General features: G+C 47.3%; 1 protein-coding gene across 5 annotated transcripts in view; it reads left to right on the forward strand.

Moving 5' to 3' along the window:
* The window catches only part of GARNL3 (GTPase activating Rap/RanGAP domain like 3), a 151,144-nt gene that overhangs the window by 411 nt on the left and 136,281 nt on the right, over positions 1–14,452 (forward strand). For 2 of the 5 annotated variants that reach the window (XM_086684039.1, XM_086684040.1), the window contains exon 1: positions 183–362. The exons of 2 other annotated variants lie outside the window; for them this stretch is intronic. In XM_086684039.1, coding sequence (XP_086540165.1) covers positions 271–362 — 92 coding nt within the window. In that variant the 5' untranslated portion in view covers positions 183–270. Of the gene's footprint in view, positions 1–181; positions 363–14,452 lie in introns of those variants that run through there. One more of the 5 variants, XM_086684041.1, reaches the window with a different exon arrangement.

A 14,452-nucleotide genomic window follows, 5' to 3' on the forward strand; every position in this document is an offset into this window, starting at 1 on the left:
GGGGGGCGGGGCGGGACCTAAGCCTGGTTTGGGAGCTCCGGTGGGTGGGGCTGAAGTTCGGGGCGGGGCCGGGGCGGGATCTGGACCCAGCTGCCGGTCACGGAGTGGGCTGGACTGAAGTTCGGGGTGGGGCAGGGGCGGGGCCTGGGCCCGGCGGAGGCGCGCGGGGCGGGGCATGGGCTGCGGCGTGCGAGCCGAGCGTCCCGCCGAGCCCCGCCGAGGCCCGAGCCCACCCGAGTGCGCCCGAGCCCGCGGCCCCCGCCCGGGGCGATGGAGCCGGAGCCCGGCGGGGCGGCCGCTGCGCTTCTGCGGCAGAAGAGGGCGGCGCTGCGGCGCAGGGGGTGCAGCTTTGAGAGCCCCAGGTACAGCGGCTGGGGAGGGGTGCGGCCGGGAGGGAGGAAGCGGGGACCCGGCCACGTGGTGGGTGGGGGGCACCCTGGGGGGACCAAGGGCTGCGAGACCCTGGTGTGGGGAGGGGTCGCTGGGGGGGTGGTGGTCTGAAGGGATCCGGCCAGGAGCCAGGGCCAAGCGGCCGGGGGTCGAGGGGTTCTGGGCCGCCCGAGCGGCAGGTGAGGGAGGGGGGTCGCCCCAGAGAAGAACCAGCGAGCGTCTGAAATCCAGACCCGACGAGACGCCCCCCAAGCGTCGGTGCTGAGGCAGGCCCCGAGCAGAGCCGGGCTCCGGGCGGAATTCGGGCTGTGGAGAATGTGCCGTGCCGCCTCTTATAAAATGCTCAAGGACAAGGTTGGGAGATAGTCCCCTGAAGTCCCGGGGAGGTCTCCCTCCTGCGGGAGCCTCTCTGCGCTGCCCCAGGACCCAGGCCAGCCCCAGCCTCCCCAGCCTGGCTCTGTAGGTAACGCACACCTGCTGCCTCACAGCCCCGCCCATCCTCGTGCGGTGTGGCCCCCAACACGCCAGGCCCCTGGTGCCCCTCTGACCCGCGGCGGACGCCTTTCCTCTGCAGGGGGAGCCGTCCCGACCCCCCCTTGTTTGGCCTGGGGAACTCTCCTGTAACTGTCCTGTTCCGTTCCTTCTCCTCCCTGGACCCTTGCTCCACTGACACGCCTTCCACCCGCTCTGCTCTGCCAGACTCATTCCCTCAGCGGGCATTTTCTTAACTCGGAGCGCCTTCTCCCGCTCCAGCCTCGCTGAAGTCGGCCCTGCCCTTTTCCGGGCCCCCCGGCCTCTTCTAGATGACTCCAGTAGCCTCGCAACTAGACTTTATCCTTCCACCTCTCAGATCCACATCCTCACTGGCCTAACCAGTGAGGGGTCTAACCAAGACCCCCTCTCCAGAACTCTCTGTCTCCCACAGCAGTGATGGGGACTGGGGTGGGGGGACGTGAAGAAAGATACGAGGTGGGACTCTGGTCCCCACTGAGGCGGAAAAGAAGAATCAACAGCTAGGCTGACAAACCAGGATCCTTAATGTGAGGTGGAGGCCCTGGCACAGCCTGCCCCCTCTCCCTCACCCCAGGCGAGTGTGAGCGTCATGAGGATAGGGACCATCGCAGTCATGTTCACTGCTCTGTCCCCAGAGCCTGCCTCAGGCCTGGCCCATCACAGACACTTACTATCTATTGAATGAATAAATGCCTGACCAGCTGGTCGTTCTTTCCCTATGCTGTGCGTTTCTCTCATCAGTGCCTTTACTCACGCTCTTTGCTCTGCTTAGAAGAGTCTTTTTTTACTCTTTGGGTTAACGCCTGCCCCCTCCTCCTCTGGGAAGTCTTCCCTGAATCCCAGGCTGAGCTCTGTGCTGTATCAGTAATCTGTGTAATCTATCTGCTATCCCACAAACGCTGTGTTGTAATTACCTGGATAACAAGTCTCCCCCAGTAGTCTGGGAGAACCAGGCAAATCGCTTTCTGTCCTTCTGGTGCTTACACTTGCTGTTGGAACACGAAGGAAAAAAATGTACCAAAAGATGAGGCTGAAGAGATGAGCCAAAAGCTGGATCCAGGCCTGAGGTAGAACATTTAGGTCAGCGCTGTCCAACAGAACTTTCTGCAATGATGGGAACATTCTGTGATCTGTGTGGTCGGATACTGCAGCCACTGGCTACCTGTGACTACTGAGCACTTGAAATATGGCTGGTGCAACTAAGGAACTGAGTTTTAAGTTTTACTTGACTTTCATTGATTTGAATTAAGTAGCCACATGTGACTAACGTCTATGCTATTGGACAGTGCCGGTTTAGAATACTTTTCTCTTCCTCTGACTTCTCACCTTTACCACCCAGTCCCTTGTCTTCATGACCTCACACCTGAAAGACTACGTGATTTCTTCAGAGGTTTTCTTCTCTATTTAACGCTCTATGACAATATCGGGTCAACCTTAGAAATAATGATTACCAGTTTTCTGATTGTAAAAATAACTTATGTTTGTTGCAGTACAATTCATTTAGCCCATTTTTTCTTTATTATCATACATGCAGTGTTTTACCAGTTTTTCACTCTTACTAAGGACACAGTGAATCCATGTGCCTTAGTCTATGCATAAAGAGGTAATCATTTCCTTAAGGTAAGTTTATAGAAGTGATGGAAATGATTGGATCCAAGGAAAGGGATGTTTTCAAGGCTTCTGAAGCATAATGTCAAATTGCCCACCAGAAAGTCGTGCCATTTAACAGTTCTCCCAAAACCATGTATGTGTGCCTGTTTTTCCCACCCACGATGCGAGGCATTATCATCTGTAAAGTGGCCCCTGGTTTTAATTTGAATTTGTGTGGTAGCGAGGTGAAACTTTTTTTCTCCTATTCATGTATAATTTGTACTTCTTTTTAAAATGAAATACATTTGCATGCACTTTGTCTATTTTCCTTTGGAATGTTTATCTTTTCCTTATTGAAGCACGTTATTAAGGAAATTAATTTTTTTTGGTCAAATATGTAGCACATTTTTTGCAGTTCATTATTTGCCTTTTAACTTCATGATGTTTTTTGATAAAGTTTTTGTTATTCTAAAAAGTTTAGTCAAATATATTTATTCCTCCTGTGTATGCTTAATTAGAAAATAATTTGCTAACTTGAAACAGATGCTCATCTACAATTTCTCTTATTTTTGTTGCTTAAAAAAATATTCCTCGGCGGGGCGCCTGGGTGGCTCAGTCGGTTGAGCTTCTGACTCTTGATTTCAGCTCAGGTCATGATCCCAGAGTCATGGGATTGAGCCCCGACTCCGGCTCCGCACTGAGCATGGAGCCTGTTTGAGATATTCTCCCTTTCTCTCTCTCTCTCTCTCAAAAAATTCCTCTTTGATTCATTAATCCAATTATGTCACTTTTAAGGGAAACTATTAACAGCTGGCTTGTATTGGGTTGACAGAATGGACAATTAGGGCCGTGGGAAGAAACATCACCTGTGATATATCTTAACCACATGAGTGTGTGGGTCCCTACAGCAGGCCTATTGTTCCAGAAAGTTCAGGGTGGTGATGGGGTGTGGAGGTGCTTCGAAGGCTCTGCCGGTGATTCTGACCTGCCACCAGGGATGAGAGCCTCAGCCTCACTTGTGAGCATGCTGCCAGATTCGCCTCCCTGACTCCAAAGTCCTCAATTACTACTCATTTCCTGTTGTGCAAAAAGTTTAAATGCCACCATCTCGTGTATAGGGCCTTTCAGAATCTGGTTTAACCATATTTACTCAATCATCTTGTTGACATCGGGAAAAAAAGCATTACTTTCAAAATGGCAACTGTCTTTGCTAAATATCCTGTGTCAGCTCTGTTCACTGGCAGGCAGACACAGTCCGTGATGAGTGTAAAGGAGGAAGGTATGGCCCAGGCGTTAGGCATCCAGCCAGGTGGCGATGAGAAAGACCAGCTGGGAAATGTGGAGGCCAGAGGGCAAGACACTTAGGCTGTTAAACCCCTTGCCCTGGATGTGTTTGTTCTCATTTTCTAGGAAGGCGTATCAGATTGTGTTCAAGAACGAGGGCTTTAGAGTGAGACACACCTGGGTTCAAGTTTCTGTCTTTTCGGTTGTCATGTGTGTGGCCTTGGCCAAGTTGCTTAACCCTCTGACTTTTGGTTAACCCATTTGTAAAATGACGGTAACACCTATCTTACAGTTCTGATGTCGGCCTTAAGTGAACTGATTTATGCAAAGCACTAAAAACAGCATCTGGCACAGAGCATTACTAAATGGCAACTGTTATGGACAAAAATGATTAACATTTATATGCAAGTTCTCAACCTTTCCCTTCCTCTTGCCTCATTAAAATTCTAGCTTTATTTAATTTCTCCTCCTCCCCTACCCTCAAAGCAAGGTCCTGCCTTGCTTTTTTGCATTTTTGAGTTGCAGATTTAGGAAGAGAGGGGTTGAGGAGGACACTAGGCACACAGGGCAGTGGTGAAAACTGGCTGATAAAAAACTTTCAGGGGGTGTTTAGAGGGGAGAGGTACAGAAACTCACCCACCTTGTATGAGGGAGACTAACAGGTCTCCCTCTTGTTTTCGTGGCTCAAAGATATATTTTAAGAAATATATCTATTACCTTTTGTGACTTTGTGGTGATCGAGAAATACATTTGATGAACCAGAGTTATTTTAAGTGACTGTATTGCTTTACTATCATTTTGGCTGCAACACTTCATGGAGCCGAACCACACGTGAGCCACAGTATTAGGGTTACTAACGTGTAGGATTGAATTTGAAAGGCAGATTCTAAAGGTCAAAGACTTTCAACAACGCTTCACTTGAGTTAGCCTCTCAGCGGTTCTTCAAGTGTGGTCTCTGGACCTACGGCATCAACTTGTTAGAGATGCAGATTCTCAAGCCCAACCTCAAATGTGCTGAATCAGAATCTCTGGGGATGGGGCTCAGGAAACTGTATTTGGGAACCAGGCTCTCTTGTCCAAATACGGTGGTTCTCAAACCGAACATATATGAGAATCGCTAGGAGGACTTCTCAGAACAGTTCTTGGGACCCACCCCCACAGATTCTGATTCACTAGGTCTGGGTGGGTCTATCAATTGTATTATCTCTTTTTTGTTGTTGTTAATGTTTATTTATTTTTGAGGGAGGGGGGTAAGCCGGAGGGCAGGGGGCGGGGGGCGCAGAGAGAGAGGGAGACACAGACTCCGAAGCAGGCTCCAGGCTCCAGGCTCCAAGCTGTCAGCACAGAGCCTGACGTGGAGCCCAAACTCACAAACCCTGAGATCATGCCTGAGGCGAACAGAGGCCCAACCGACTGAGCCACCCAGGCACCTCCTATGAATTGTATTTCTAACAAGCTTACAGTACTACGGGTCCAGGGATAGATTTTGGAAACCACCCTGCTAGGTCCCTGCCGGAATTTTTTTTTTTTTTTTTTTTTTTTTACAACAGACTTCACAGCTGATCACCTTCTGCTTATTACGTCTAAGGTCAGGGAGCCCACTACTGCGAGCTTTTCTGTTATTGGGCAACTCTATGACCTTTCCTGAATAATGAAGTCAAAGCTTGCCTCATTATGTTTACCACGAATCATTCACGATTCTGCTTTCATAGCTACTTGCAGCAACAATGCTTGTGGCTCTGATGCCAGGTAAAAAGTGATGGCTTGGATGGTGGGGTGCAGACTCAGTGGTCAACTGGTTCTTACTCCTTTCTGGCTACCCCGGTGTGATCATCAAGCAGTTCTTCTGTACCTGCAAGCAGGATTAGTAACGCATCGCATCTTTTCTGATGGGCGCCTTACCGGTTGTTAATTTTTCTTTTTGGTTCATGCAATTGCAACATTCTGGAGTAAACCAAGCAAGCCTTGGGGTGGGACAGACCCAGGTGCTCAAATATTGTTATCCATAGGCTTTCCTCATTTTCTGGGTTGACTTTGTTTTCCAGGTCTTTCCGCATCTAGGCAAAGAAAGTTAACCATTTTGGGCTTAACTTTCTTTTTTTTAACTAATTTTTTAAATGTTTATTTATATTAGAGAGAGAGTGAGACAGAGGGCAAGTGGGAAAGGAGCAGAGAGAGGAGACACGGAATCCAAAGCAGGCTCCAGGCTCCGAGCTGTCAGCACAGAGCCCAACGCAGGGCTCAAGCCCACCGACTGCAAGATCATGACCTGACCCAAAGTCTGACAGTTAACCAACTGAGCCACCTAGGCGCTGCGGGCTTACTTTCTACCAGTATACAATCCCAGCAGAAAGGTAGTGCCTCTCTTTCAATCGTTCTAGAGCATGTTTCCCAAGCTTGGCATTCATTGTATCTCTCGGGTTGTATGCTCATCCCTGAACCAATCTTTTTGGCCAGAAGTGGGTAAAGCATGCTGATTGGCCGAGTCTAGATCAAGTGCCCAACCCAGAACAGAGGGATTAGATTGCTTCCATCCATAGAGACCAAGAGGCAGTGATTGCCCAAAGGAAAATCCATAGTGCTATTTGCCAGAAGGGAACTGGATACTGGTTTGACCCCTCAAAAAAAGGTATCACCACATTTGGGAAGCTTTTCAAAATACAGATACCCTGATGCCACCCGAGAGTCACAGCATTGGGATTTCTGCATCTTTTAGTTCTCGTCGTAAAAGACTACCTTAGTTGAGTGTTGAAAGTATGCTTACTAAGTTTAGCCGCAGTGGGTGCGGAGCCCTACATAGAGATTTTGAATCACAAATAGAAAACATATTTTCTCCTTTCTCAAATATTGCTTCCTACATAGTGGCTTCCTTGTTAGTAATGCATATAACCCACACCTTGTGAGAATACAAGACAAAAGCTTTTTGTTCCTGAACATGGTTTTCAAGGCCAAGATAGGGTCACAAAAGAACAATTGTCTCTTATGCATTGTATTGTCTTCTTCTTCCTTGCGTTTCTCCCGACTTCGAGATTCTTTGATTTTTTTTTTCTTTTTTTCCAGGAGACTCTCTTCCCCCAGGTAGTTTCATAAACAATTATTTTAATGTGGGCTATTTTCATAATCTTCATTCCTCTATATTATGTAGTTATTCTTTTTGTTTGTGTTGGGCTGTTAAGTATTTAATCACAAATAAATCTGCCGCTGTCAGTTTTCTTTTGGAAAAACAGCAGTCTTCCTGGGAAGGATTATTAAGAGCTGTCTTGTATTGGGCTGACATAATGGGCTCTTAGGGCCAACAGAAGAAAATTAATTTTCATATTATGTCTGTTCTCCTAAGAGAAGGGAAAAAACAAGTTTTATTATTCACCAAGAGTTTAAGTTAATGCAAACCAGCTTCCTTTCTCAGAGGAAGACAATAGTCAAATTCATTTTGCTTTAGAAGGTTAATATGAGAAATTATGTTTGGTTGTCTGGTTTCCAGAGTTAAAGATCTGAGCAGAGATGGAGCCTGACAGTGCTATAAGAAAATTATTAGACATTTGGCCTGTACAGTGAGACTCACTGCTGGTTTTCCTGAGGGAAAAAAATTTCTAAAGCAGCATATGCAGGTGCAGGGTGTGGGAAAATATGAGCCACACATCTGCTTGTCTCTGGAGCTAGGATCTTGGAGGACAGGAGGCAGATGCTGGTTAGCAACGAGGTGTCGCTGCCGAAGGAGGTTTATGTTAAAGGCTGTTCCTGTTCCTGCAGGATTGCTTGTGAAAGTAAAAAAGAAAAAAAAAAAAAAAGCCATTGGGAGCATAGCAATATAACGCTAATAATTTGATGCCAAAAAGATTAAAAAGATTGACGTCAATCTCTGTTTCCTGAGTTGGAAAGATATCGAGGATATTCGTAGACGTTAAGTGAAAAGAAGCGAGTGGCTTCTTCTGGTCATAGCATAGCAAGTGTGTAGAATTACAAATGGGATTTAAAGTTTTCTAGGAGCCATATCTTTTTTTTTTTTTTTTTTTTTTTTTTTTTAAGTAGGCTCCGTGTCCAACACGGGGCTCAAACTCACAACCCTGAGATTGAGTCACGTACTCTACCGACTGAGTAAGCCAGGCTGACTCACCCCCTGTGGTCGCCATATCTTAAAAAGTAAAAAGAAACAGGTGAAATTAATTTTAACAGTTGTTATTTTTGCTAACTTAGTATATCCAAAACGTGACCCTTTTAACATGTAATCAATATTAAAAATAACGAAGATAATTTACTTTTTCTTTTGGTACTTTCTTCGAATTCTGGTGTGTATCTTACACTCACGGCATCTCAGTGGAGACGAGCCACATTTCAAGTGCTCAGCAGCCACATGTGCTCTGCCACTCCCTCACTGGATAGCACAGATAGGGATCTTGGGTAGGAAGTTTGTGAAAGAGTCCATTAAGGTTTTTGTTTGTTCCCTCACTGCAACTGTGAATCACCGTGAAATAGGAGAAGGAAACAAATGTGGCTGGGAGGTGGGGGGGGGGGGGGTGCGGGGAAGGATACCAGAAGACTTTAGGAAAAAGGAATCACTAACTAAACATTAGTCAGAAAGGATGACTCTAATTTGATGGACTTTCATGAACTGTTCGCATAAATCCCAACTAAAATTTAGACTTGGAGAGTTAAATGTGAAACCATTGTGTCACGGATACAGGATGTAATTAAAAAAAAATTGGTTGGGGGGAAATCAGTATAAACAGTCTAAAAAATAAAACGGGGGGGGGGGTGTTAATGATTCTCTGTGTCAGATGTTGCTGATAGGTCAAACAAGAGAAAGAACTTAGAACTGACTGTTGGGTTTAGCATCGCGGGGTCATTGGTGGCCTTTGACAAGAACAGTTTCTTTGGAACAGCGAGAGTGAAAGTCACCCTGGCTTGACTTCAAGAGATCAAGGAAAGGAACTAGAAACCATGAATACAGTGAGCTCTCCTCTGGCGTGGAAGGGCTATGAGTTGAAAAATTGTTGGTTGGTTTTATTTGGTTTTGATTTGGGGTTTTCTGCTTTTGCTTTTGTTTTAAAGAGAAGTTTATGTCCGATGGGACCGATCCAGTAAAGAGAAAAGATTTCAGTAGTGGGGGAGGGTGTTTTACTTGATAAAGAGAAAATTCACAGAGGCTATAATAGCTGCCTGCCCAGATTTGAAAGCGTGTCAAATGAAAAAGGAATTGGGCCCACTCCACTCTGTGTATGGCCCTGGGCTAGACCTAAAATCACAGTGGGTATGAGGGATAATAAAACAGATTGGGCTCAATACATGAAAGTACATTCCAGCAGTCAGTACGCCCCATGCTAGCACGGCTTGCTTCAAGATGCAGCAAAATTTGTATTACTGGAGATGTTAAAGCATCTATAGGTTAGACTAGTATTTCTCAACTCTTTTGTGTTTTCAGCACACTTGTGGATACACCAGTTTTTGGTGGCACACTTGAAAAGACGCAAAGCAGTGTTAAGCTGGTCAGGGACAGGGATAGCATAATCGTTACCCACCTCCATCAGTGACCTGAGAAGCACCTCCAATTAGCATGCTGTCCTCTTGCTTGTCCTTCAGCACTTCTTCGCTCTGTGAGCAGAAACGGCTTAGTGCTCTAAGCACGCTCTCTCTTATATTCAAAAGGCAGAATTTCCACATATTCTGGAAAAGTCCAGTCTTACGTTGTTGCCACTGAAGGTTATACCCACCATTACACCCCCACAGAAGAAACTCTCGCCCTGCTCCACACTCTGCACAGGGTCACATGAACCATTCAGCTCAAAATCCAATCTGATAAACATCCCTCTCGGAGGCCTGTCATTCGGGAACCAGTTGCAGACCACAGAGTCCTCTCTACCTGGTATAAGCAGAATGAGATTTAATTGTGGCACAGGGAGTTGAGTGCTTACAAAGTTGTTGGCAGGGTGGATAGCAGACTCCAGTCTGGGAGTCTGGGAGTCTGGGAGCCCCCAGGAATAGCTCTTAGGCCCCAGAACCACTGTGCTCTGCCCTGACCAGGAAGGCTGCCATTGATAACAAGAAGCTGACGGGTCAAGCAGCTGTCACCACCTTAGCTAGCTGCAGAGCCATGCTACCAACTCTGCTTTGGTCCCCAAGCTGCCACTGAGGCTTCAGAAAGCTATCGATTCAAGAAGCTGCTGACTCCAGAACCACAACAGCTCTGTCATGATCTCTGAAAGCAAGATGGCGCCCCGTATCCTCTTTATGAATCCTCCAGACTTTGTTCTGAGGGAGAGGCTCTCGTGAGTGCATCTGATTTGTGGAATCGAATTCATCTGCAGAACTCTGAACTGCAACGAAGGGTAGGACATTGACGTTCCAGCTTTCTAACTGCTGCGCACCGGAATGGGGCTGCGATGGGTATTGAGTAAGTCATTCCACGGGGACTGCCACAAACAGCATCTTTCTTTAATCACGGCAAAAATCAGTTAGACACGTGGATCAAAAGTTAGTAGCAAGCCAGTGAGGGTTCCTGTACGGAGGTAAAAACGAGAAATCAGCCCTCAGCTAGCTGGCTGAAGTAGACTTGCCAACTCTCCGTGTCAGTGATTCTGTAGTTTTAGCACAAATGGAAGTGAGGGCGTAGGTACCTATCTTGCATCTTATGACAGGAGAGGAAAGTGTCTTTAGAGGGGCTGCCAGCCATTAAGTATTTAACAGTGTCAGTGCCATATATCAGGCCTGGATTGATGTCTTGCAGATGGATCGTCTTTGCTCCATGCGCTTGTCACAATGCTCACAAAGTAGCTGCCTGTCAGAGATGGGCAAAGAAATAGAGCAGGTCCCACAGCAGTCTGATTCAAGCCACCAGTGTGCCCTCATTCAAGAAAGGCCAAAATAGTCTGACATAGTCTCCCTATTCCAAGCGAATATTTCCCTCGTGGTTTTGTATTCACGTGGTCACCTACTCGTTCAGCAAATAGCAAGTACTTCTGTTTGCTAGGTACCGGAGATACCGGGTGAATAAGACAGGTGGGGCTCCTGCTCTCATGGAGAGAACATTCTAGTGGAGGGAGGAGACAAGGTACCAGTGAACAAATGTATAACGTTTGCAGACAGAGGGATTCTGCCTTCCCATGCCCCGAGCGCCGCTCCCTCCCTTGACTGCTGAGCCAGCTCAGACCCCAAAAGCTGACGTTGATTTGAAGAGAGGCAAGAATGATGATGTGTGCTTGATTGAGGTTGTTTTCAGCCAACAATCAGAGCAAGGATTAATGCGTAAGATCGAGGGCTCAAGGGAGTGGGTGTGGCTCTCAAAAGGCTTCCGGGTTCCTCCTGGGATGTCAGCGGAAGCTCTGTGATCAGCGCAGCCTGCACCGAGGGGGAGGTCAGCCACTTGGAAGGAGCCAGAACTGAGACCTTGTTGCCTTTTATGTCATTTTGCTGCTGCCTTTGGGGGTCTGCCTCCCAGCGTTGGAGACAGCACTGGTGCCCCAGTGGCGTCCTTCCGCGGTCTGTTTCTTGCTGCATCACGGACGGGGCCTGGCCTCGGCCACCGCAGCTGCTGGTCCCCACCTGAGGCGCCCGGCTGAGTTCCGCTCAATGGCTGCTGATGCTTCCTCGCGGCCATCAGCAGAGAGCTCACTGTGAAGCAGTCCACATGTCTCTACTCACATCCCTTAAGACTCACGACACTAACACTCAAGGCACACTGAGGGCTTGGGAGTTACAACCTGAGAGGGGAAAACTGTAAACTGTTTCTGAGGGCTGCTCTGCGTAAAAACCCAGGCACCTGCCAAAGGCCCCCTCCCAGAGGTTCGCTCAGCAGCACCTGTTTTCTTCTCCTTCGGGCCCGTCTCCCTCCCAGGAAGCACAAGGACACTGAATCAGCCTTTTCCCAGCCACAGTTCTAGGGCATTTTACCTTACAGCCGTATGAAGTCTGTCTGTTGTGTTATTTGATCATTTGTTTTGAGAGAGTTCTTGTTGTTTTTTTGTTTTTTGTTTTGTTTGAGAAAACAAAGCTGTTACATGTTTTCATCCGATACCTGTTAAAAATCCTCTGGTCTGTCCTCTTCATCTGCCTTTGGCAAACGTTTTTTTCATAGGTCCTGGGCTGGTTTGTTCCTGCCTGTCCCTTTCAGAATTGAAGCAGTTCTGTCCGGGTCTGTGTTTAACCATGAATAACGTGGGCAGATTTACCTCGACTCCCTTCCCTAGTCTTCTGAGCAACGGTGCGTCTTCTCTGTCAGAGCTGGAGCTGGAGGTCTGGCCTCGATGCTCCTCAGGAAGCAGGAAGAGTCCAGAGACCGTGGGAATGTGCCATCTGTTTTTCCTCTCTCCTCGGGCTCTTGTTCCCATCTGCCAGCCCCCGTGCCTGTGGTGTTTGTGAGCCCGTGGCAGGAGTCGCCTGGAATTTCCAGGGCAAACAGGCCCCTCCGAAGGGGGCCTGGGTCAGCGTCACCTCCCATGACTCGCGGGCCTTCTTGTGGTGGACTCCAGTGTACTTTTGGCTAATGTCTTTCAAGAGGGTCAGATGGCTCCTAAGATAGACTTTTTCCTCCCGCCTTCAGCCTTTCCTCAGATTAGGCCAGCCCTTCTTATTAGCATGCTGAGGCAGTGGACGTGAGAGAGAGAGACAGAGAAAGAGTGAGAAGAAACAGCTTCTTCCCAGTCTTGCCCAGGCTTCCAGTCCTCATTCCCCCAAATCAGGTATTGTCAGGCCTTTAGAACATTCTTGCTCACCTCCCTCACCTTACGTAAGGTGGTGGAACGTGGTGTTCGCTTTCAAATTCGTCCACACATACTGTGTATAGCGGATCTTCAGAGCACGGAGTTTGGCCATTCTCTTATTTCAGTAAGTTTCTTCTATATATTGGACTATTTTTGCTTACTTCCGCGGGTTCCAAGGAATTATGCCAAAGCACACTTACTCTGCCATCCTTCCAAGAAGTTCCTCAATTGCTAACTATATTAAGGAGCGAGACCATAAAGATAAAATGTCAGGAGATTAAGAGGAAAATACATTTTTTTTTAAATTGGGAAGTTAAGCCTAAAAAAGATAACAAATGAATGAGAGGATTAACACGGACCGGTGACGAGACAGAATTTGAACAGTTAGAAAATGAAGCTCAAGAAGTAGCCGAAAGGTTAAAAAGCGAAACTCGAAGGGTAAAGTTCTGGCAAACAGATACAATTGGTTGGCAAAATCTAAAAGAGCTAGCATTTAAGTACTTTTAAGCAAACTTAAAGAGTCAAGGGCTAGAGAATCACATGCTAAGATAATGAAAGAATCTAAGTCTTTAAAGGTTACAGTAAACTAAAAGGTTGAATGGAAGCCGTATATAAGGTTTATCTCATTCTATAATATTCTGTATTAAAGATGTACCTGTAGGGGCACCTGACTGGCTCAGTCAGAAAAGCATGCAACTCTTGATCTTGGGGTCATGAGTTCGAGCCCCACTTGGGGTGCAGACATTGCTTAAATAAAAAAAAAAAAAAAAAAAAAAAAAGATGTACCTGTAGTGATTGACTTACAGAGGTGTCTAAGAGTGTGTTTAGGTAGAAAAGTGCCAGAATATTGCACAGTCTGCATGTGTAAACATCCCACCAAGCTTTGCAGACAGGTAGAGAAAGGAGCCCTACGGATCCACCGCTGTGGTAACTGGAAGCAGGAAGGGAGTGGACATGGATGTTGTGGGCACAGTCAGGTACCCCCCAGGTCCCCTCACTATTTCTGGGCCCTTCTCCCCTCCCCTCTTCAGTGCACTGTGGCTCCAACACCCACACCAGCCTTGCGTCTTCTTAGATGCGCTGCCCTCCTCCGTAGCTGCTCTGTGCGTTCGTGCAGGGCTCTGCGTACCTGGGGCTTTGCCCCAACCCCACCTTTGGCCCTCAGCTCCTTCTCTCAGGCGGGACAGCTGAGGTGCTGTCCAAAATCTAAAGCAAGCCACATAGGTGATTTTACATTTTCTAGTGGCCACTTTAAAATTAATTCTGCTAGTAACAGAATTTTATCTCCATGTAATCAATCTAGAAGTTATTAATGAGATGTCCAAAATCCTTTTGTATGTGTATTAACTCTTTGAAATCAATGTGCATTTCATGCTTCCACATCTCACTTTGCCCACATTTCAGTTACTCAGTTGTCCCATGTGGCAAGTGGTGGCCACTTTGGACAGCCCAGCTCACCCAACCTGAAGCTGTCCCCTCAGAGGACTTTGCCTGCAAATGAAACCTCATGGCCCTGCCTTGCTTCCTCCACTCCTTTGTGGGCTTCTTTTAGGAGCGCACTTTTTTTGTCTTTTTTTTAAGTTTATTTTTAGTGGGGCGCCTGGGTGGCTTAGTCGGTTAAGCATCCGACTTTGGTTCAGGTCATGATCTCATGGTTCGTGAGTTCAAGCCTCGTGTCAGGCTCTGTGCTGACAGCTCAGAACCTGGAGCCTGCTTTGGATTCTGTGTGTCCCTCTCTGCCCCTCCCCTGCTCATGTTCGCTTGCGCTCTCTCTCTCTCTCTCTCTCTCTCTCTCTGTCTCTCAAAAATAAACATTAAAATAAAAAATTTAAGATTATTTTTATTTATTTTGAGAAAGAGAGCACGAGCAAGGGAGGGGCAGAGAGAAAAAGAGACAGAATCCCAAACAGGCTCCACGCTGTCAGCACAGAGCCCGACGTGGGGCTCAAACTCCCGAACTATGAGATCACGACCCGAGCCCA

The sequence above is a fragment of the Puma concolor genome, chromosome D4 (assembly GCF_028749965.1).
Source record: "Puma concolor isolate L17-30 chromosome D4, mPumCon1.1.hap2, whole genome shotgun sequence".
In the NCBI taxonomy this organism is placed as follows: domain Eukaryota; kingdom Metazoa; phylum Chordata; class Mammalia; order Carnivora; family Felidae; genus Puma; species Puma concolor.